This window comes from Colobus angolensis, unplaced genomic scaffold, assembly GCF_000951035.1.
Source record: "Colobus angolensis palliatus isolate OR3802 unplaced genomic scaffold, Cang.pa_1.0 Scaffold186, whole genome shotgun sequence".
NCBI classification, from domain to species: Eukaryota; Metazoa; Chordata; class Mammalia; order Primates; family Cercopithecidae; genus Colobus; species Colobus angolensis.
In genome coordinates, this window is record NW_012114999.1 from 2,558,755 (window position 1) to 2,583,239 (window position 24,485).

The following is a 24,485-nucleotide window of genomic DNA, read 5'->3' on the forward strand; positions in this document are numbered from 1 at the left end:
GCCCTGTTTTGCTTTCTTAACTACCACACACAACTCTGCCCCATTCACCTCTCTACCACTACCACCTAGTTCCTGGTGTCACCCCCGAAATCTTATGCAAGCTCAATTTTCTGTTTTTAGCATTAAGGAAAAAATAAATAAAAGCAAAAGAAAAAAAGAACACATACAGGACATAATCCCAAGCTCTCAAATGGCAGACTCATTATCTGATGATCTTGGCCTTCTTTCAGATTCTATGAAAGTCATGGGCCCTCCTTCTAGAGCAAAAGACACATACTTGCAATGCTTTACAATTAGAACTTGTCCAACCCGCCTTATTATGTTGTTGTTCATTTTGTTCTGTTTTAGGCATTTAGCAGCCTGAAACCATGGATGTTTTTTGTTGTTGTTGTTTATTTTTTTTGAAATGGAATCTCGCTCTGTCACCAGGCTGGAGTGCAGTGGTGCAATCTCAGCTCACTGCAACCTCCACCTCCCAGGTTCGAGCAATTCTCCTGCCTCAGCCTCCCGAGTAGCTGGGACTACAGGCGCACGCCACCACACCAATTTTTTTTTAATTGTATTTTAGTAGAGACAGGGTTTCACCATGTTGGCCAGGATGGTCTCAATCTCCTGACCTCGTGATCCACCCACCTCAGCCTCCCAAAGTGCTGGGATTACAGGCGTGAGCCATTGCTCCTGGCTGAAGCCATGATTTTTAGTTTCTGTCTCTAGTGATAAGTGGAAAAGAAGGATGAAGAAGGGGCTTTACTGGTCCAACCAGAGACAGAAACTAAGAACCCCTTCTCCCTCTTGGACACCTCTGCTTCAGGGGATTCTTCTGAAGCCCATCCATATACCCCTTGGAGTCTTATCCATTCAAGATGATTCATCACCTACTTCCCAAGATTCCTTTTCTTCTACACTTACTATGCAAGCAATTACACCTGGAGCAATCACTTCCTTCTCCTGCCATCTCAGCTCCTGGGTTTTCTTTGTTGTACACTTTTTTCTTTCCCTTTCCTTCCACTTTTGGTAGGCATGAGCTATGTAAGCAATAGGCAATGACCACAAAGCCCTTCAGAGGTCCCTCCCATGCAGAGTGCCGCAGAAATGGGCAGAGGGGCATCTGCGGGGCCCTCTGGAGGCCCTACCAACCAGGAACTGCTGCCTCTCTCCCATCTCCACTGTGCCAGTTCTCTGTCTCACAAGCATCTCTGCAAAATGGCATCTTCCAAAACTGAGCTGTGAGACAAACATCTGCTTGTCTTCAAAATGGCTCTGTAATGCACCCCAGAGGTAGGAGGCTAGAAAGAGAGCCAGGATGGGTTCCACTCTTTACCACTAGCTAGCTGGGTGACCTTGGGGGATTAATTAACTTCTCTAGGCCTCGGTTTCCTCCCCAAACTTACCAAGTTATTGTGAGCATCAAGTGAGATATCACACGGGGGGCCTGGCACCCAACACACAGTAGGCACTCAACAAACGTGAGCTTCCTTCCCCCTTTGAAGGAAGGGACGACAAACCCCATCTTCCCCACTGTACTCACAGAGCACATGCCCACCCACACACTGGGCCACAGGAACCACGCCTGTAGCCACAAGAAGAGGGTGGACACCCACCCATGCCATGAGCCACTGACCCCCGGCTGGCTCCCAGCTGGTATACTTAGGAGCTGGTATAATAAGGAGACTTTTAAGAGCTTTTAGCCTTAAAATATATGTTACTCATTAAATTTTAAAACTGCTTATTAAATACCACATATGGTTTTAATCATACTTGCTCAGATGTCTCAGGATTTTCTACTCCAGGGTCTCTGTCATGTTAGGAGTTAACAGGCAGCAGGTGTATCCACAGCATCTGCCCACATGACCTTAATCCAGGGAACTTCTGGGTTCATCCACAACTACCAGCTCTCCATGTACCACCCTTGTCTGAGCCAATCTGACTGGGGATCCTGTGGGCCCCCTCTGCCTATGGGGCTTGGGTGACACCCTTTCTTTCCCATTGCCTTGGGACCAAGCTGGTTGCAGAATCAGACTTCAACCTCAGTCCTGATTGGACGCCCTTCAGAATCCTCACTCCTCCAGCCCCACCTCCCCCTGCCCTGGCCCTGCAATTCAGCCCTGGGAACAGATCTCCCATATGTGTTTAGCATCCCCAGAGAACCACCTCTCATATGCCGACTCCTTCATACTTCCCTGGCCTGTATTACTGGGTTGTCTGATACCAACTAATTCTAGAACTACAACCGTGTCTGCTATAGCTCCTCGGATGCTGTGAGCCCTCTGTCCTCTCTAGACTTTCTCTCTGTGTCCTCCCAGATACTGCCTTCTGCCTAGATCTCCTTCTCTCAAGTCCCTAATGGCAGGAATCTGCCAGAGTTACAGTGCATTCTTCCAAAGCCATCCATCCCTATCTCCACCCAGAAAGGCTGCCAAGTGGCTGAGTGGATGAACCAGCCTGCAAGGGATCACCTGCCTAGGAAGGCAGGAACCCAGGGGTGGAGGGCGGGGTCTGTACCAGGTGAGAGATGGAATCAGGAGTAACCACACCCATTCCAGCCTGGAGAGAAAATGGTCTTATAAATCACTTCTCTATTGTCAAGCAAATTCTAGCCATGTAAACAAAATATTTCAGTGGGAAAATATCCCTTTTTCATGGTCATAAGCTGACCATGAGCATTACCATCTGAGAGATGTACTGGATAATTCTGCATCCTGCCAAAGTAGCTGTGAAAATCAGTCCAGATGAGAAGTTCTGAACCTAGGGGTGGACTGGGGCTTCCATGGGCCACTAGAAACTGTATACAAACTGTTGTGTTCATTGAAGAGACGGGTTACTACTTTTACCCAATCTCAAAGAGTCATGTGACCAAAAAATTCCTTCTGATCCAGAAAGACTTTCAGTGGCATGTAAGAAAGGAGGTGAGAATACCCTGGTGGTCACAGAAGTGAATAACGACTGATAAAGCATCCTGGCTGGCCACCTTGCACATACCCGGGCTGTAGCAGGGATGTGGCTGGTAAGAGGAGGGGATAGATAGCCTTGAGGCAAGTAGTACTGCAGTTCCTAATGGTCACTGGAGCAGCTTTAACTAGCATGGGAATCCTTCACTCAGTGGGTAGAAGGACCTTCTTTGCATGTAATACTTAGGACAGAAAACCCCTCCTCACCACGGACTTCAGAGATGCCTTAAAGAATGCAGCAGTCACAGACACCGTTTCACCCCACTCACCCTGTGTGCAAGGTCCCCAGGAGCCCGCATTTCTTTTTTTTTTGAGATAGAGTCTCACTCTGTCGTCCAGGCTGGAGTGCAGTGGCGTAATCTCGGCTCACTGCAAGCTCCGCCTCCCAGGTTCCAGCGATTCTCCTGCCTCAGCTTCCCGAGTAGATGGGACTACAGGCACCTGCCACCATGCCTGGCTAATTTTTGTATTTTTAGTAGAAATGGGGTTTCATTATATTGGCCAGGCTGGTCTCGAACTCCTGACCTTGTGATCCACCCTCCTAAGCCTCCCAAAGTGCTGGGATTACTGGCATGAGCCACCATGCCTGGCCAGGAGCCAGCATTTCTACAGAGAACTTTTACCATAGTGTCCTATTTCATACTCATACTAGGAGAGGAGTATTAAGTATTATTATCTCCATTTCACATGTGGGATCAAACAGCTCTTAAAGTTAATGATTAAAACAACAACGAATCAGAATGGCTGGCTCTATCTGCTATGATGAGGGAAGCATGGAGAACATCTGGTCACCAGAAGTGCTTTATCTTAAGCAAATCTGAAAGGCGGACCTCCCTCCAACTGAGGGACAGATACTCTTGGCAACACAGACAGCAGATCTCATCTGCAATAGTCCATCAGAGAGCCTAGTCCGCTAACAGCTGAAAGGAAACGGCAGGGCTGGGACAGATGGATGCTGACGTCAGAATCTGAGAACAACCAGGAGGCAACAAGAAGGGCTAAGGGACCGCCTTTGTCACATGGAAACACAAACAGTACGCCTTCCTCTACAGGAAGAGGCCAATTCAGAGGGTTCTGTGCATAGAAGGATCTCATTGACTGCCGGCCAGTTTCTTCACTTCCTAACGTAGTCAACTGCCAAGCACAATGCTGTCTGCAGGAGTGACATCCAGAAGATCAACATTTGCCCTTCCTGGTGCCAAGGTGGGGACAATGAATTCTTTTGCCAGTGGCTCAAGGATTTGGGTATACCTTGCAGTGTATACCCAAATGGGTGGAAGGGCTGGGTGGAGGAAGGGAGAATTACTAGACAGAGCAGCAGAAACCCATCTGGGTAACTCTCCAGGAACACCAGGCCTCCCAGTTGGGTCACTTGTGATAAGAGGTGGGAATCTGTCCAAGGAGAAGCTATAGATCGCTGAGGATCCACATCCCCTCTGGACACCCCCACCCCCTGCCCATAACTTCTCTGTAACAGCAGTGAATCTGGCAAACTTGGAGGCAATAGGTATCCAGTACATAAACGAGGAGGGAGATAAACTAGGGAAAGATGGGAATAGGACTTGAAAAGATTTTTTTTTTGCAAAACTTAGCATTCATGTGTCAACATTTTATATATGTATCCTGAATAGAGATAACAGAAATATAGCAGAATATACTTCTGATCCTAAAAATGTAGGGGGGTAAATGGTATAGATAGCAGGTGGTGGCTATTATATTTAAAAGCTTTACTGAGTAGCATGTGTATTCATTCTTTTTTTTTTTTTTTTTTGAGACGGAGTCTCGCTCTGTCGCCCAGGCTGGAGTGCAGTGGCGCGATCTCGGCTCACTACAAGCTCCGCCTCCCGGGTTCACGCCATTCTCCTGCCTCAGCCTCCGGAGTAGCTGGGACTACAGGCGCCCGCCATCTCGCCCGGCTAGTTTTTTGTATTTTTAGTAGAGACGGGGTTTCACCGTGTAGACCAGGATGGTCTCGATCTCCTGACCTCGTGATCCGCCCGTCTCGGCCTCCCAAAGTGCTGGGATTACAGGCTTGAGCCACCGCGCCCGGCCGTGTATTCATTCTTTAAATGGATGTGTGAGCCAATCAGAATACGGAACACTGAACAGTCCAAGAGTGAGCAGGTGAATGACATGAGACCAAACAGAGTCCTTCCCTGAGACTTTTCAAACAAGGGCTGAGGGAGACATCCCCTTTTCCCCTTGGACCACAAGCTTTAAGAATATAAGCCTAGAGCAGCCCACAGCCAGGCCCCACTGCATAAAGAAGCTGATGGAAGAGAATGTGGCCAAAGTGCTGAGAGAAGCAGATGCAAGAGACTAAGGTCCTGAAAATGTTTTCCTTCCCAGAAGTAGTCATCAACCCAGGCCACTCCACCCCTGCCCTTCCCAGAGGTAAGTTTCCTAGCTCACACCATCAATTTGCGTTTACAGGCTCACCTTATCAGTGTAAGATTAGAACTTGAGATGAAGATGTAACATACTGTGTCGGGCTATGGTGGAGATTATGTGTATAAAATGTCATCTCTGTATCTGAGAAATGCTACAAGGAGCCAAGATGAACTGATGTTACATGAAAACATGCACATTATACACCCATTAATGATAGGGTTGTGCACTCATGTGTCAGCAATGAATGGAAATTAATGGTGTTTTGCAGTCTATTCCAGGGACTTCCATGGAAATAACTGAGTTGCCTTGAGTTTTTAAGGATAATGATGACATGAATTTGCCTCTAGGAAGAGGGAGAGGGATTCCTCTTGTTGGAATGTCCTATGCCACTGGTGTAGGGGTGAGTTCTGCTCCCACACCCAGCACCTCCCAGCCAGGGGAAAGCATGAACCAACTGCACTCTCAGCCCTGTTTATGTGGCATCAGCACCATCAGCTCCTGGAGAATGTTTCCAAAAGGCTATTCTGCTATGTGGAAGGCCACAGGACCCAATTCAGAGGTACTGGCTGAGATGCTCCCTTTCTGACGCCAGGTGAGCTTTTCCTGGTACAGTCACCTGGGAGGGCAACCCTCATGACTTCTTTCCAGGTCAAAGGACAGGATGTTTATATCATCTCCAAATCACATTCGAATCTTCCCAAATGTGCTCCTTAGACAGTCCTTAGGTGGACATGGCCTGGAAGTTTGGGAGCCCCTGCTCTTAGTCTGTGTGGGCCCATTGGGGTTTCCTTCTCCCCTTGCTATTATTCTACTTGTCCCAGTAAGAAGCCCTAGCTCCAACCCTGTCCTCCAGGGTTCAGCTACTGAAGCACTCATTAAAATGACTGGTGCCCTTGTCTGTTGGCCTCACGACCCATGTCTTATTGTCATCATCTGAAAGCCTGAACATGATAGGGGCCCACTGAACATCTAGAGATAGCTCAGGGATTCTCAACCTAGGGTCCACAAACACCTGGAACTAAGATGTGCAGTAAGTGTGCGTGCATATGTCTAGAGACGTGGCTCTTATTCATATTTGCAAAAAGGTAGGGGCCCTTCCCTCTCTCCCTGAGAATAGTTCAGAACTGCAGAGGTGTGAGGGATGACAGGCTACACAGAAGTTATGCTTGTCACTGGGTGAGTCAGCCTTGCCAGCTTCTGGCTGAATTAGGGCTGCTTCCCACTTTGGCCGTAAGAGTCATTTTACTCTCTCATACTCTGAACTAGCTGGGGATTCCAAACTGGGAGAGGCTTCCAGAATGCAGTAATTCCCAACTCATACCACCTGTACTCTGTTCAAGTAATCCTGAAACCACGAGGTAAGGGGACTTGACTCCGTTCTGTCAAGGCTTTCGTGTAGAGACCATGAGGAGACAGAGTGGAGGTGACTGAATCGGGATGGACTCAACTGAACCACACAGACCCCTTCAAAATACACCCACCTGCGCTTGGTAAAAATTAGAATCCAGCTGGAGACTGGTGGTCACAGGAAGCAGTCCATCAGCTTCCTTATTTCTTCTGTACAAAAAGCTCTTTTGAGAGTGTGAATGGGGGCTTTATATAGTAAGTTCTCATCCACAGGCTAATAAATATGTGAAATGGCTTCTCAGACCAGGTTCCTGCAGCCTGGACACTGAGGTCATTCAAGAAACAATTAGATGCCATCTGGAGAGGGCTGGGACTCGAAAGGAAATTGCCTTGAAGGGCCAAACAGCATGCTCTCATTCCCAGAGTCTGACACATCCTTATCTTCATTCACATAAAGGACGGATGGAGCTCAGCCAGCAAATCCACACTGGGAGCATAGAAGGAGCCAAGGCTGCAGCAATTAATAAAAGCTTAAGGATCAGGAGAATGCGCACTTCCAGCCTGCTGCAAGTAAATGGATCCCTCCAACAAATTTCTCCCTCGACTGCACTTGCACATTCAAGCAGAGCACCCTGCCATAACCCCAGCCTCGGCCCCACCAAGCTTGGGGTTTTCAGAGTTTTAATGTAAAGCAATGAGAGGAGAGTTACAATTGCTTCTGGTCTAGCACTTTACAGTATATGATAAGCAACCAGATCTTTACATTATATCATGACTTGGTTATGTTACATAGAGTTAGCATTTCTAGAGGCGTCACAATCCACTGCAAGGAACAGGCCCACAATTGAGAACGCTTACTTCGAGGATTGACTCTCAATTTTTTCCTTATTTTTAAATGAAAATTTAATGTCTTTTTTATATTAATAACCAGTCTCTTTAAATGTAAATGCAACTGTTGGGCAAGCTGAGCTTAAAAGCAAACTTTGCTAGAGAAATAAATATGGATTTAGATAAACAAGAGGGGATTATTTGTGTTTTAAGTGTTTTTGCAGCTTTTAGTCTCTTAAGTAGCAAAAGACCCTCTGGTACAGTGGTGCCCAAAGTGTGGTCTACAGGCTGGTCTGCAGGCTGGGGGAGGGGGGTTTCTGGAGGTCTGAGAGGTCAAAACTTATTTTCATCATGATACAGAGACATTTTTTGCCTGTTTCACTGCTGGTGGTGCAGAAGCTATGACGGGTGAATTCCTGGTGCTTCAGCACAAAGCAAGGCAGAGGCACCAAACTCTACCAGGGGCCATTGCACTCTTGACTCCCACTGGCTCAAAGAATTGAAGAAAAAGAGCCAGTTCCACCTAGAAGTCTCTGATGAAGCAGTGAGAATTACTCACTTTATTAAATCTGGGCCCTCGAGTACATGTCTGTTTAGTATTCTGTACAATGGAACAGGACATGCACAGAAAACACTTCTGCCGCGTTTCCAAGCACAGAGTTTGTCTGAAGGAAAAGCAATTGTGCAATTGAATCACGGGCTCAACTAGCTGCTTTTTCGTGGAACACAGTTTCTACTCAAAGAATGGCTGACAAACTTGGTTATTCAGACTTGGGTATTCATTTGGCAGCCATTTTCTGAAAAACGAACAAAGTGAGCCTGTTACTTCAAGGAAAACAACAGACAGTGTTTGTTGCCAATGATAAAATTCCAGGTTTCAAGTGAAAACTAGAATTTTGGAAAACTTGTATTCACCACATGAGTTTGACAGCTTTCCAATACTTTAATGATTTTTCTGATGAGATCGGTGGTCATATTAATGAATGTGAGTTTTGATATTACATAGTGAAATATGTAACATTTATAAGATCTGCATAACTTATAAACCAATATTTTTCAAATGGCCAATGCATGATGATATAAACTCATGCATGGGTAAAAGATCCATTCAAATTGCAAGAGAGATCCATTCAAATTGAATTTTAAGGAAATAAAACAAGGTCATTGACAGGATTTCAGAGTCCACACTGCAGTTAACCTCTAAGGAACTACAACTTGTTGAGTTCTAGTCTAGTATCAAAGACCAACATCTGTAATGATTTGAAGAGGCTATTAAAAGACTCTTCCCTTTCTGAACTACATACTTGTGCAGGGCCACATTATTTGAGACTTCAACCAAAATAACATAAAACAACAGAGTGAACACTGAAGCAAACATAAGGATCAAGCTGTGTTCTATCAGACACTAAAGAGATCTGCAAATATGTAAAACAATGTCATTCTTACCACAAATGTACATTCACTGGTATATAATGGGTTTACTCTTATTTTTAAATGAATAAACATTACATGAAATGCTCATTAAGTAAAAATAAATAAACATTTAAAAATATTCCACTTTAATTTCTAACATGATGAGTATCAATACCTAGAAGTCACATAACAAAAACTTTTTAGGGTCCTCAATAATTTTTAAGATGTCTTGAGACAAAAGACTTCAAGAACTTCTGCTCTAATATTTACTTGCTTTACATAATTTTGATTGAGCCACAAGTTTTCAGTATCTTACCTATGGAGTAGACTAAGGTATACAATTACAGGGGTGTTTTTATTTTTATTTATAAGTAACTATCATAAAAACACTATTAGAAAAAAATTAGAGGCCGGGCGCGGTGGCTCAAGCCTGTAATCCCAGCACTTTGGGAGGCCGAGACGGGCGGATCACGAGGTCAGGAGATCGAGACCATCCTGGCTAACACGGTGAAACCCCATCTCTACTAAAAAATACAAAAAACTAGCCGGATGAGGTGGTGGGCGCCTGTAGTCCCAGCTACCCGGGAGGCTGAGGCAGGAGAATGGCGTAAACCCGGGAGGCGGAGCTTGCAGTGAGTTGAGGTCAGGCCACTGCACTCCAGCCCGGGTGACAGAGCGAGACTCCGTCTCAAAAAAAAAAAAAAAAAAAATTAGAAACGGAGAAAAAGGAAAAAAAAAAAAAAAAAAAAAAAATTAGAAACGGAGAAAAATGTAAGAAACAACAAATAAAAAGAATCTTTCAGTTGCCAAGAAGTTTTATTTTGACCCATTATGTGACACTGAATCATTCTACTCCTAGATTTTTATCTTCTGAAAATTCTTGCACAAACACACACCAAGCCACCTCCACTGACAACAGCACCATCCTACCAGTATCAAGCGTGGCTCCTCTCTTCCCCCACCTCATGTCCAATCCATCAGGAAGGGCTGATGGCCCCTAGAACCCCCTTCTTTACCACCTCCCCTGCTCTCACAGGTCCAAACTACCATCATCTCTCATCTGGACAATCACAGTGGCCTCCCCATTGGTCTCCCTGCTTCAGCCCCTGTCCCCTGCAGTCTAGCAGCAACACAGAAGCCAAAGTGAACCTGAGATGCCTCCCATCTCATTCCAGAAAAAATTAAAGTCCTTACTCTGACACACAATCCCTTGCACATCACCTTCTGCCGCTCTAACACCAGCTGCTTTCACCAGCTCGAGCCTCTGGCCTCCTGGTTCCTCCATGGAAGAGGCGGGCCCTGGCTTCAAAGCCTTGCCCTTCTTCTTCCCCTTAGACATCACAGTTGACTTGTATTTCCACTCAAAAGTCACCTTCTTGGTGAGGCCTTCCCTGGTCACCCTGTCTAAAATTTAATGTCCCCTTACCCCAACTTTCATAGCTCCTTTCCCTGACGCATCTTTTCTGCTAAGCACTCATCGTCAGCTAACAGGATTGACTTGATTGTCTTTCTTATTGTCTTCCCAGTCCTCCACCCCCAGAGTAAAAGCTCCATGGGGGCAGGGATATTGTTTTGTTCACTGCTGTATCCTCAGCCCCTGGAACAGTGACCAGCACAGGGAAGAGACTCAACAAATATTTACCAAATGACTATGTACTAACCACAAAACTGTTTCTAACAGAATATTAGCAAAACCCAAATGTCAGTAGGGAGCTAGTGAACTATAACTGTATTTCATACAATGGAATACTGGGTACCCACTCGAAAGGAGGGAGGCCCATACGTTTAACATGGAATGATGTCCAACGAAAAAAGCAACTTGCAAAGTTATATGTAGTTAGATACATTGGCAATAAATAAATACAACTCCTCCCAAACTCATTGTTCTCTGAACAACGTGATCTTCTCGGAATCTCTTTTCTGATTCAAGAGAAGAAGGCTCCTCCCACTGCTTCTCCCAAGGCTCCTCCCACTGTCCTCTCCTGCTCCAGTCAGCCTGAGCCCATGCTGTCTCCCAGGCATGCGGTCTTCTGCCTTACCCAGTACCAGCATCCTTCCTGCCAAGCCTAGACATTTTTTCAGATATCAAATCACGATTCAAATACAAGTTGTTCCCAGGAAACTTCTTGGTTACCAGAGGGAACTTCAGGCCAAATGCAAACCTCCTATCTCAAAATCTACATACAGTATCATAGCATTTTAGAGCTCTTCGTTCAAGAACATTGACAATTCTAATAAAATTCCTTGACAATTTAAATCTGCCTTTTCATGTATTGTAAACACAGCTCTTCTTTCTGAAGTTGAATACAATGTCCTGACACGCTATTACATTTAATATCAAAAGCTTTCAGAAAATTTAGAAACCGAATTGTAGCCAAATGTTGAACTGTTGTGACACTGATGACCACTAGAGGGCAGAGTTTAACAGCAAATGATTCTAAAGCGCGCCATCCAGGCCTCTCATTTTGGTGTTGGAAGTTAAGATTCCCTATAGTTAACAAGATCTCCCAAAGAGTAGACCGGTCTAGGCCATAGAAGTTGCCAGAACTACACTTTTAAAAACAGTGTATATCTCTGCCCAAATATTTGAGTTTTTAAGGTGACAACAGCAACCCCACAGTTTTGATCGTGTACCAGGGGGGCAAGAGAAGGTAGACTGAGGTTAGGTGTGGGAACCTCCTTGCTGTTTTGAAATAAAAACACTGAAGGATTTCTGGAAAAATTTTAGAGACATCAGCATTATCTGCTTTGGAAAACATAAAAGTTTTTAGAACAACCTCATTCCCCCTTCCCTAAATTTAAGTGTCCAGTGTGTGTACATTTTAAAATAACTGAAGAGTATAACTGGGTTGTTTGTAACTCAGTAAATGGTGATGGATGCCCCATTTACCCTGATGTGATTATTACACATTGTATGCCTATATCAAAATATCTCACATACACCTACTCTGTACTCACAAAAATTAAAAATTAAAATAAATGCCTTTGTGCATCTGGTGTGTTTGCTCAGTCACTAAACAAAAGAAGGGTGTTGGTCCTCAGGACTCACATGCTAGTGAGAAGTCTTATTTTTAAAGGTAAACAAATAAGGCCGGGCGCAGTGGCTCAAACCTGTAATCTCAGCACTTTGGGAGGCCAAGGCAGGCGAATCACTTGAGCTCACAAGTTTGAGACCAGCCTGGCCAACGTGAAACCAGGTCTCTAAAAAAGAAAAAAAAAAAACCAGCCAGGTGTGGTGGTGCATGCCTGTAGGCCCAGCTACTCATGAAGCTGAAGTGGGAGGATGGTTTGAGCCTGGGAGGCAGAGATTACAGTGAGCTGAGACCTTGCCACTGCACTCCAGCCTGGGTGACCAAGCCAGACCTTGTTTCAAAAAAGTAAATAAAATAAATAAAATTTGGGACAAATGAGGATAATACACAGAATAATGAGATAGTGACTTGGGGGCTGCTTTTAGTAGGGATGTCAGGGAAGGCTGTTCTGAGGCAGTGAAATGTGAGTCAAATGAACCAGCCACATAGGGAGTGGAGCCACAGTCACTAAGCTGGTATTTGCTGAGTGCTAACTACATGTGGGGCACTGTGCTAAGAACTAAGAACTTCACATGTATTCACTGTTTAATCCCCCGAAATTCCCATTTACTGGTAAGGAAACTGAGCTCCAGAGAACTTCAGTAACTTGCCCAAGGTCATATAACCAAGAAATGGCTAAAACAGGGCTCTGGATTTGTATTCGTTTCCCAGGACTGCCATGACCAATTACCACAAACTTGGCAACTTTAAAATAGAAATGTTTTTATTGTCTCACAGCTCTGGAGGCTAGAAACCCTATATAAAGTATCCAGAGGGCCACGATGGCTCTGAAGGCTGCAGGGAGGAGCCTGCCTTGCCTCTCCCTCACCTCTGGTGGTTGCCGACACTCTTCGGCTTGCAGACTCATCCCCCAGTCTCTGTCCTCACATGGCCTTCTCCCTCTACGCCTGTGTCTGGTCCAAATCTCCTTCTTCTTACGAGGATACCAGTCACTGGATTAGAGCCCATCCTTGTCCAATATGACCTCATCTTAATTTGATTATATCTGCAATGACCCTATTTCCCAATAAGGTCACCATTCACAGGTACTGGGGGTTAGGACTTCAACATACCGCTTTTGGGGGACATAATTCAACCCACAGCAGTGTCCTAGCACTCACTCCAAACCACTCAGCTATTCTGCCTCAGAACCTTCCAGGTCAATGGGAAGGCAAAGTCCCAGGGACACTAGGGAAAGCCAGGGTGGCAGAGGACAGTGACTATTGGGGTGGCAGGAGATGAGGTTAGAGGTCGACAGGCCACACCAGATTCTAAGTCCAATATGGAGCTGAGTCCCATCAGAAGCCACAGTTTCAATTCTTGCCTGCCTGTTAGTTTTTGAGTCTCTCAGCCATTCCTACAGTTTGGGATCTCAGAAGAATCCTTCCTTGAGCTAGGGAGGATGGTGCCTCAGCTACAAGGCTGACGCCTGCAGCACAGAATACAAATCCACACAGAATGTAAATCTGGTCTTATTCCTCTCACTGGCCAGACCATGTTCCTTTTGGCACCTCCAGAGGGCAGCTCCAGGGTTTGACCTTATCTCAAACCATCAAGTTCAGGAGGCCCAGTGAGAAGTCACTTCTCTCTGACTTGGGGCACAAGAAAACCCATCTCAGGCTACATGGACAAAGCAGTGTCTGGGCTGAGGAGTTATCCCAGCAACCCTCAGGCAGGAGCAGTCAGGGTTCAAGTACCCATGCTGCCCCACACACCTGTTCATCCATCTGGGCTAAAGATGCCAGAACCGACCAGGGCAGCAGAGAGATGCTGCTCAGAGCTGACAGGTACACCTCAGATGTACGTCAGCTGATGTGTACCTGATGCAGGTTGATGCGTCCAAATCCTGCATAGTGTGACAAAAGCACTATCCTTGTGATTGTGCAAGATCACAAAACTTGCCCAAGGACTCACTTTTGTTGAAAGCCTGTTAGGCATTATTGGGAAGGCAAAACAGAAACAGTAAAGGTGCAAAGAGTCTATAGCAAGGGCCAGAAAACTCTTTCTGTAAAAGGTTCTGTTAGGCTTTGGGGGCCATAGTGCCACAACTACAGAGGCCCTGACTTAACAATGGTTCCAGTGATTTTCAACTTTACGATGGCGTTAAAGTGATACATATTCAGCGTGCTTCAAATTTTGAAATGTGATCTTTTCCAGGCTAGCAACATGTACCATGATACTCTTGGGTGATGCTGGGTAAACTATAATATTCAGTGGGCTAAGCTATAATATTCGCTAGATTAGGTGTATTAAATGCATTTTCAACTTAGGATATTTTCAATTGGTGATGGGTTTATTGCAATGTAGCCCTATCATAAGTGGAGGAGAATCTGTACTCAGTCCCACCATTATAGGAAAAGCAGCCACAGACAATACATAAATGAATGGGCATTGCTGTGTTCCAATAAAACTATTGATGCACATCAAAACTGGAACTTTATATAATTTTGCTACTCTTCTTTTGATTTTTAAAAAGCCATTTTAGCACTTTGGGAGGCCAAGGCAATGGATCACCTGAGGTCAGGAGTTCAAGACCAGCCCAACCAACATGATGAAACCTTGTCTCTAATAAAAATATAAAAAATTAGCTAGGCGTGGTGGTGGGTGCCTGTAATCCCAGCTACTTGGGAGGCTGAGGCAGGACAATTGCTTGAACCCAGGAGGCAGAGGTTGCAGTGAGCCGAGACTGCACGGTTGCACTCCAGCCTGGGCAATAAAAGCGAAACTCCAACTCAAAAAAAAAAATAAATAAATAAAGTCATATTAAAATATAAAATCCACTTTTAGCTTAGTGGTCATACCAAAATAGGTAGTGGGCTAGATTTGGTCTTAGGCTATAGTTTGCTGACCCCTTGGTCTAAAGATATCCACAAATGCTCAAAGATTAACATCACTGTGGTAACAAGGTTTCCAAATGGACATCCTCTTTCCTCCCTATTTACTGGCTTCTGGCACAATGCTAGGTACTGGTGTGGTCCCGGGAACTGCCCCCAGCTTCTCTCTCTCATCTGCACCATTTACATCCTGTTAGAATCTCTCAGCTTCCCTAATAACTGGGTCTTAATTCTATCTCTAAAAGGCCTTCAGCATGTGGCCTAACTTTCCATTCCCACTGTGACTATCTCAGGTTAGACTCCTGGTAACACTTTCCTGCCACCTGGTCTGACCTGACTGAACAATTACAAACACATGGTATATACTAAAAAATATCTGTTGAAAGAGACACTGCAGTCAAAAATCTTCAAGCTTGGTACTTTCTCCATTTCATCAAGGGTCAGGCCTCCCTGGTGTGGCCCATCTCAAAATGGAAAATTTCTCCTACTGAGGTGGCAGCACTTGAGGACTGAAATACAAGGCTTTAACTTGCCTTTTTTTGTTTGTTTTGATACAGAGTCTTGCTCTGTCGCCCAGGCAGGAGTGCAGTGGTGCAATCTTTGCTCACTGCAACCTCTACCTCTCAGGTTCAAGCAATTCTCCTGCCTCAGCCTCCTGAGTAGCTGGATTACAGGCACACGCCACCATGCCCAGCTAATTTTTGTATTTTTTTAGTAGTCAGGGGCTTCACCATGTTGGCCAAGCTGGTCTCAAACTTCTGACCTTGTGATCCGCCTGCCTCGGCCTCCCAAAGTGCTGGGATTACAGGCATGAGCCACCACACCCTGCCTAGCTTGCTTTTTAAGCTCAGGCTTACTGGGTATAATTTGCATTCAGCAAAAGTCACCCTTTTTAGTACAATTCCATGAGCACTGACAAACAACCCAGTTGGGTAACTATCACTTCAATCACCATATTTCTATTTCTATCGTCCCCAAAAGCTCCCTGGTGCACTTCATCTCCTCCCCAACCTCTTTTCAACCATTTATTTGTTTTCTGTCACTATAAGTTTTGCCTTTTCCAGAATATCATATAAATGTAACTATCGAGTATGTAGCCTTTGAGACTGTCTACTTTCACTCAATGTAATGTATTCAGGATTCATGCATGATACGGTTTGGCTGTCCCCACCCAAATCTCATCTCGAATTCCCACGTGTTGTGGGAGGGACCTGGTGGGAGGTAACTGAATCATGGGGGCAGGTCTTTCCCATGCTGTTCTCATGACAGTAAGTAAGTCTCATGAGATCTGATGTTTAAAATGGGGAGTTTTGGCTGGGCGCGATGGCTCATGCCTATAATCCTAGCACTTTGGGATGTCGAGGTGGGCGGATCATTTGAGGTCAGGAGTGCGAGACCAGGCTGGCCAACACGGCAAAACCCCACCTCTACTAAAAACACAAAAAAATTAGCTGGGCATGGTGGCCCATGCCTGTAATCCCAGCTATTTGGGAAGCTGAGGGAGGAAAATTGCTTGAACCCAGGAAGTGGAGGTTGCAATGCGCCAAGATCATGCCACTGCGCTCCAGCCAGGGCAACATAGTGAGACTCTGTTTCTTAAAAAAATAAGTAAATAAAATCCATTCCTCTTTACAGTTAAATAACACATCACTGTACGGGTGTACTACATTTTTCCCAGTTGAAGGACTTTGGGGTTGTCTCCAGTTGTTTTTGTCAATTATGAATAATGTCACTATAAACATGGACATAGACTTTTATACAGACATGTGTTTTCTTTTTTTTTTTTTTTTTTTTTTTTTTGAGACGGAGTCTTGCTCTGTCGCCCAGGCTGGAGTGCAGTGGCCGGATCTCAGCTCACTGCAAGCTCCGCCTCCCGGGTTTACGCCATTCTCCTGCCTCAGCCTCCCGAGTCGCTGGGACTACAGGCGCCCGCCATCTCGCCCGGCAATTTTTGTTTTTTTAGTAGAGATGGGGTTTCACCATATTAACCAGGATGGTCTCGATCTCCTGACCTCGTGATCCGCCCGTCTCGGCCTCCCAAAGTGCTGGGATTACAGGCTTGAGCCACCGCGCCCGGCTCAGACATGTGTTTTCATAAGGTTTTACTTTTTATAAATGGCCACACTTTCACAGACCCGAAGGATAAGATTCCACTGAATGAGGGAGACTGTCGTCCATACCTAGGATGTGCGAACATCCTACCTCAGCATTTTTCGTAACTGTAGTAACACCAAACCTCCCAAGAATATTTGCAGAGAATGTTTTTGGGGTGGAGTGGAAGAAGTTGGATGGGAGCTCCCTTTCGTCCCTCTGCATGTGGGCCCTAGAGCGGGCCAGGGCTGTTTTACATTCACTGCTGGCGGCGTTTGATCTCTGGTCCCACAGGGGCCAGCACTGGCTCTGCCAATGTGCACACTCAGGCAAAAACCTGCAGAGCCAGCCAATCGGCCCATTATTTGGTTCATATAACTTGTTAAAATCTCACGGAATGTCCAGCGTGCCATTGTTTTTGTAAGTCCCTTTCATACTTTGCGAGCTGGCTAATTCAGAGCAGACTGGCCTGCTTTCCTGCTTTCCTGCTTTCCTGCTGGAAGAAAAGGCTTCCCTCAAAGACAGCTATTTAACTGTGACCATGGCTGCAGCCATCTTGAGCACAAAAAGGGAGCTGAAGTCACGTCACCCCTTCTCCACTGAGGTCTCCGGCAGCCAGGGCACTTATTCTTGGTGCTGGAATTTGCATAATTACTCCTTTTAAAATATGCTGGGTGACCTAATGTATCCCCAGCTGGCTGCAGGAAATGGCCTTGCTGAGATCTAAGCCTTGGATGGCCTGTAACATCTATAGACCTAGAAGACCCTTTGCGAAGGAGAATTTTCAGAGCATTGACCCCACAAAGGAGAGCTTCCTGAGTTTCTCTGGGGTCATCTGTACTGTGAAGGGAGAAGCTGCAGGGCGCTGCCCCCACTGAGAATAACAGCTGCAGCCTTGTCCTTTCCTCTCCTAGCCTGTGCATCAAGCTCAGAGACTGTAGGTCATTCTATTACAGCTCACAGTGGGTCTAACAAGAACCCACCAAGGCTGACTACAAAAGAAAGAGGACATGCGTTCACTAGGAATCTAGCCAGGAACAAAAGGCTGCATTCCGTCCTGACACTTCCTCACTGCAGTCGCCTGGAGAGCAGGCCTTTGTCCACAGGCGGGCAAGCGTGCTGTTTACAGCCTGGCTACAAAAAACCACTTGCCTACTCACCGCTAATTTGAAAAAAACAGGCATTCCAATATTTTTTTCCACTTCACCATATTTTCTAATGTATCTTTTTTGACGACAATTTATTTAAAAATGGAAAATGTATAACAATTCTTCTAAAAGAAAAATCACCCAGCCCTGCCCTAGCCAATCACTTCCTCCCTTAAAAAACTACAGCTTAAATCACCCCCAGAAAAAGAACTCTTTACTAAAATAACTGTAGGGCTGGTGTGTGAAGAGGCCAAAAAGAATTAGTCTTGGCCCAGCATGGTGGCTCATATCTGTAATCCCAGCACTTTGGGAGGCTGAGACAGGAGTATCACTTGAGGCCAACAGTTCCAGACAAGCCTGGGCAACATAGTGAGACCCTGTTTCTATAAAAAATAAGAAAAAAATAGTCAGGCATGGCGGTGGTCATCTGTGGTCCCAGTTACTTGAGGGGGCTGAGGTGGGAGGATTGCTTGAGCCGAGTAGTTCAAGGCTTTGGTGAGCTATGATCAAGCCACTGCACTCCAGCCTGGATAACAGAGTAAGCCCCTGTCTCAAAAAACAAAATAAACAAAACAGCACTAGTCTTGAGCCTAAAAGGAATATAGGTACAAAGGGGAAGGAGAAGATGTAAATTTTTTTTTTTTTTTTGGAGACGGAGTCTTGCTCTGTTGCCCAGGCTGGAGTGTAATTGCCCAATCTCGCCTCACTGCAACCTCCACCTCCCAAGTTCAAGCAATTCTCCTGCCTCAGCCTCCTGAGTAGCTGAGATTACAGGCACCTGCCACCACACCCAGCTAATTTTTGTATTTTTAGTAGAGTTGGGGTTTCACCATGCTGGTCAGGCTGGTCTCGAACTCCTGACCTCAGGTTTTCCACCCACCTCGGCTTCCCAAAGTGCTGGGATTACAGGCGTGAGCCACCGCACCCAGAGGAGATAATATACATTTATATTTAGTGCAGGTTGTGGGGGCAACTTCTGAAGCTTAAAGATGCAGTTCCAGGGGAAAATAAAAGGAAGAGAATGATAAAGAGTGGAAGTGAGCCTAGGCTTCATAGGTTCAAAGAGGGTTACAGAAGTGAACCATAATGGATCACAGAGCAATGCAGGAGTGCTGGGGTAACTTCCACTCTTCTGGGAACACCGTGGTGGCAGTTATGATCCGTCATGGCCTTGGTCTTCATATCCAAGATACAACATGAAATGGTATCCTGTTCCAATCAATATGGCAATCTTAGGATCAACAGGGATATCGCACAATTAAGAACTCCTTACCACTGGCTACAAGATTTTCCTCTCCAGCCTATTCTAGGCATGCAGAATCCTAAAAACTTAAGCTAGAAGGAACATTAGCCCACCTCAAGGTTTCTATTGTGGGGACAATGGAACCCACAGAGAGCAGGTGGCAAATCCAGGGTCACATTACTAATTAGAACAAGAGTGTGGGCTGGGTGTGGTGGCTCACGCCTGTAATCCTAGCATTTTGGGAGGCCGGGGACGGGGGTGGATCACAAGGTCAGGAGATCAAGACCATCCTGGTTAACACTGTGAAACCCCATCTCTACTAAAAATACAAAAAATTAGCCAGGTGTGGTGGTGGGCGCCTGTAGTCCCAGTTACTTGGGAGGCTGAGGCAGGAGAAGCGCTTGAACCAGAGAGGCGGAGGTTGCAGTGACCCAAGATTGTGCCACTATACTCCAGTCTGGGCGACAGAGCAAGACTCCGTCTCAAAACAAAACAAAACAAAAAGAACCAGAGTGTGGACTGAGCTCCCTCGCTGGGGTGGGGTGTCTCAGGGGATGTGAATCTCTGTTGGAAAACTATCTGGGAAGGGGAACACATGGAGCGGTTATCATTTATTAACATTTTAGCACTATTATTTTATCAAATTTTCTAAGCAACTACTTGATAGTGATCTAAGAAACTGGACACAGTGTAATTGCGTTTTAATGAGGTAAAAATCTGGCCAAATGCAATGGGGCAGTGAGTAGATTCAGCAGTATAGAGATAAAATTCTACTTCATAATTTTGCCTAGGGTTATTGGCTCTAAAAGATATTTCCTCCTATTAAAAAAAAAATGTTTGGTTTTATCTAGGGTAAGGTATGCTAGGTACGCAGAGGAAAATTCCAGAGCTGTATGCCAGGAACCGAAGTCACTGACTACGTGGTAAACAGCAGGAGGAAGGTGGAGCCACTCTGGAGGGTTCGGCTCCAATCTGGAAAAAATCTTTCCTTTCAATCTTGTGAAACAGAATCAATTACGTTTGACCACAGAAAAGGACCTCATGATTAGACAAAAGTTAAAACCAAACTCTCAAGATGATCATGTTCTGAGCTACTGTTGGGGGGAAAATATTGTGAGGAGAGAAGGCTAGGAAAAACGGGAAAAAAAAGAAAAGAAAAGAAAAATTCTCTCCTTTAAGTTCCGGAATTAAAGAAACAGAAACAGTGAGGAATGAGATCCCCAAATCCCTGGGCTACTTTGGATCTGCAATTTATTTTCCTCTCACATCCAAATATCAAATTGAGCCTTTGGGGTCTTGGTGCTGTCAGAAGTCCCAGCAGGAGGCCAGCCTGCTGGACAAGGTAAAAGAGCTGTCAAGCAGCCCTGGGGCTTCCCAGCCATGCATATTTTCCTCCATTCCACTTGGGATGAACGACCGGTAGCTAAGCAACCGAGAAACTGGTCCCCTTTCACCCGGCATGAACGTACTGCAACACAAACGGTGCGCGGTGCTAGAAGGACACGCATACAAACTGCCAGAGCTGAACACTGGATTCTTTCTCCACCCAGCTCTCTCCTGCCATGACACTGCAGTCCCCTTGCCCCACCAGCTACGAGGGTCAGCCTCAGTACCTTGTCTCTCCCAGACCCGAGGAGGCAGGAGGCAGTCCCAGACCTCTCTCTTCTATCTGGGCACTGAAAAACCCAAGGGAAGATGGCTGGAAAGTCTCTGACGGGGAGGGGAGAAGCATTTTTTTTTTTTTTGAGATGGAGTCTCACTCTTGTCGCCCGGGCTGGAATGCAATGGTACAATCTCAGCTCACTACAATCTCCGCCTCCTGGGTTCAAGCGATTCTCCTGCCTCAGCCTCCTGCGTAGCTAGGATTACAGATGCCTGCCACCACACTCGACTAATTTTTGTATTTTTAGTAGAGACGGGGTTTCACCATGTTGGCCAGGCTGGTCTCGAACTCCTGACCTCGGGTGATCCACCCGCCTTGGCCTCCCAAAGTGCTGGGATTACAGGTGTGAGCCACAGGGCCCGGCAAGGGAGCAGCATTTAAAGACACAGGGAGGGAGGGAGACCTGGGGCTGGAGCTCCTGCCAGTATTTGGACTGCTATCTGTTGGCCACAACTGGGTGCTTCCCCTGCCCAGATGAGACTCAGGATAGGATAAGACTCTCCCCATTCTGGGGTCAAAATGGATCCTAAAGTTTGGCTTCGTGATGCTTGTTTTTTCGACCAATGAATCTGAACCCACTGGAAGGGGTCTTTATGAGACAACATAATTCACATAGAACTACTTTTCTCTAAGCTCAAGAGGCAGTAAGTGCACAAGGGGATTGTAGACAAGAAGTTAAGGGGGTCAAACTGCACCTCAGTTTATCTGCAACTCTCTCACCTCCCTTGATTTATCTCCAGCCATGAGGCACCAGCTGGCATCAACTTAGGAGGCCTTCCTGGCACTAGTCAGCCTGGCTCCACAGGGCAACTAAGTGTGAGAAGTCCTACAACAGACCCAAGCCAAGAAGATGGGTCTCTGGGTCCTCTTGGACCTTTACGTCAGAGACCACTATGGACATGCTTTCAGAGCCTTAGTGTCCATAGGGGCAAATGAAAATACCCCACATTGGCCTAACACATTCCCAAACCATCCCTCTAAACCAAGGGTGAAGTGACAAAGAAACAAAAGTGATACATTTAGGAAGGATACAGACACATCATTTACAAGGCTCTGACTAGATTCAGATCAAGTTAGGAGGAAAGGGTACCCTTCGGAATACCTCAACACGTTCTTGAAAAGGAGAACCCTTCTGAACCTCAAAGAGCAGTTCCATCACATCTCACTGCCAGGAGAAGGCAAAGAGAGCCCAGATAAACAGAAGCCACTACAACTCCAAAATCTCTTCTTTGTCAATACCACTCAACTCACAATGATTGATACTCATAAATGAGATGCAATAGCTTGGATAACACCTAAACAGGCCATTCCAAAATCCTCTATATTTAGCTTGAGAATGCACCACCAAATTATCTTAAAAGGGGTTTGGACTTTTGTAAAAGAAAAAACTGAGGTATTGGAGTAAGAAGAAGGCAGAATACTTGCTGAGCACAGCCAGACTGGCCCATGGTAGGAGACAGCCAATTTCTGAAACATGGCATGGAGTGATTTTTAAAGGGCTGTTGTTACACACTGCAGAATTCTAGAGTGCATTTTTTGTTAAGTCAAATCACAGTCTACGCAAATAGCATCCTCTAATACTTTGCGATGCATAACCTGCACAAAACATGTGATGCATCTGGGAGGGACACAGATACACTATTTATAAAGCTCTGGCCAGATTCTGGTGTGGTGGCCCTGCAGGTTTAGGATTACACATTTTCTCCCATGAAAACACAGCTCAGTTGTCATTCAGGGATAAGAGACGGGAAAAAAGAATATCCACCTCTATTCCAACAAACTTCACTACAACTGCCCCAAGGGGCCAAGTGGTTCTACTGGAGCTTCCTCCTCTTCCGTCCATCCTCCGGTCTTTTAAAGAGGGAGGAAATGGCAAGACTCTGGGGAAGGCATGGGTACACACAAAAGAGATAGGCCTACATACTCTGAAACTAGGATGCTGCCCTTGGGATAGTGAATGTGGAATGAGGCTCCTGATTCTAAACTCTAATTCTTGCCACGATTTCTCCCAAAAAATAACTATGCTGTCATAAATCCAAGAAACCAAATGTGAGAATCAGACTTCTTTCTTCTGTAGGAGGTGCCAGAATACAGTTTCAAAAATAAAAGAAAATAAAGCAAACAGCAACACTGGAAAATGAGGAGGCAGAGGGAAGAAGTGAAAAGCATCTTTTCTTCCTGCTCAGAAGAAATACATTATTTAGAAGGGTTGAATATTTAGAAGCATCGATGGCCAGTCCCGCTGGAAAGTAACTAAGTACCTAATGTTACTACTTGACCCCAGATTAGCCCTGAACAAGAGGGTGGCTCTTGGAATGGAAAAGATGGCTCACAAAATCTCAGGGAGGCTTCGGTCCTCCACTGAAGGTAAATACGGGTCCACAATTCCTCATCTACATTCCCAAATCCAAAAAACTCTGAACACAAACATTAAAAAAACCTCACTTGGCAGCAAACTCATTTGGTGACACAATGTAACCTGAACTACGTAAAATAATTTGTTATCTATTTATCCCTCTTAGTGTGAATACTCTTACATGTCACTGTGAAAATAATGAGTGTGGCCGGGCGCGGTGGCTCAAGCCTGTAATCCCAGCACTTTGGGAGGCCGAGACGGGCGGATCACGAGGTCAGGAGATCGAGACCATCCTGGCTAACCCGGTGAAACCCCGTCTCTACTAAAAAATACAAAAAAAAAATTAGCCAGGCGCGGTGGCAGGCGCCTGTAGTCCCAGCTACTCGGGAGGCTGAGGCAGGAGAATGGCGTAAACCCGGGAGGCGGAGCTTGCAGTGAGCTGAGATCCGGCCACTGCACTCCAGCCCGGGCGACAGAGCAAGACTCCGTCTCAAAAAAAAAAAAAAAAAAAAAAAAAAAAAAAAGAGAAGAAATAAGGAGGACAGACCCCAAACCTCTCTGGGGGTATTACTATACATACCATATTACCTCTCCAGAAAAAAAAAAAAAAAACTCTGAATTTTAAAACATATCTGGCTCTAAGGCCAGATAAGGGTACCTGTAATAGGATGACGTGAGACCCCTACAAAATTTACCAAAGGCCTAGGAGTCAAATTTCCTCCCCGTTGTTTTGGCGAGTCTAACCAGCTTTTTACACAAATCAGGCTGCAACATTACTTAGCAACTTTGTGATCCAAATGGAAAATCTACTACCCAGGGTCACGGCTACATGTTTAATCCTGATTTCCTACCTTCACATATTCCAGAGTTGGGTCCAGAAGATGTGGATCCCTGAAAAGAGAAAATATAAATATAAGAATGGTTGGGAACGATGCATTCTTACATTGAGTATAATATGTCCAACATTATTTCACCCTATTCATTAAGTTACTAAGCTGGGCCCCATCTCCCAGACAGTATTCACGACAGGGTGTGTGTGGTGGGGTGGGAGATACCACCGTGACCTCAGTCTAGAAGCTCCCACATGCCTCCCTGTGAAATTCAGGCCCAGAATGTTAGAGTATTTATATGTGGTAATTCTAGATTTACTTG

At 45.5% G+C, this 24,485-nt stretch overlaps 1 protein-coding gene across 3 annotated transcripts in view; it reads right to left on the reverse strand.

Moving 5' to 3' along the window:
• BCAR3 (breast cancer anti-estrogen resistance 3) overlaps positions 1 to 24,485 on the reverse strand; it is a 281,941-nt gene that overhangs the window by 56,903 nt on the left and 200,553 nt on the right. For all 3 annotated transcript variants that reach the window (XM_011940002.1, XM_011940001.1, XM_011940003.1), the window contains one exon: positions 24,185 to 24,224. In XM_011940002.1, coding sequence (XP_011795392.1) covers positions 24,185 to 24,224 — 40 coding nt within the window. The remainder of the gene's footprint in view (positions 1 to 24,184; positions 24,225 to 24,485) is intronic.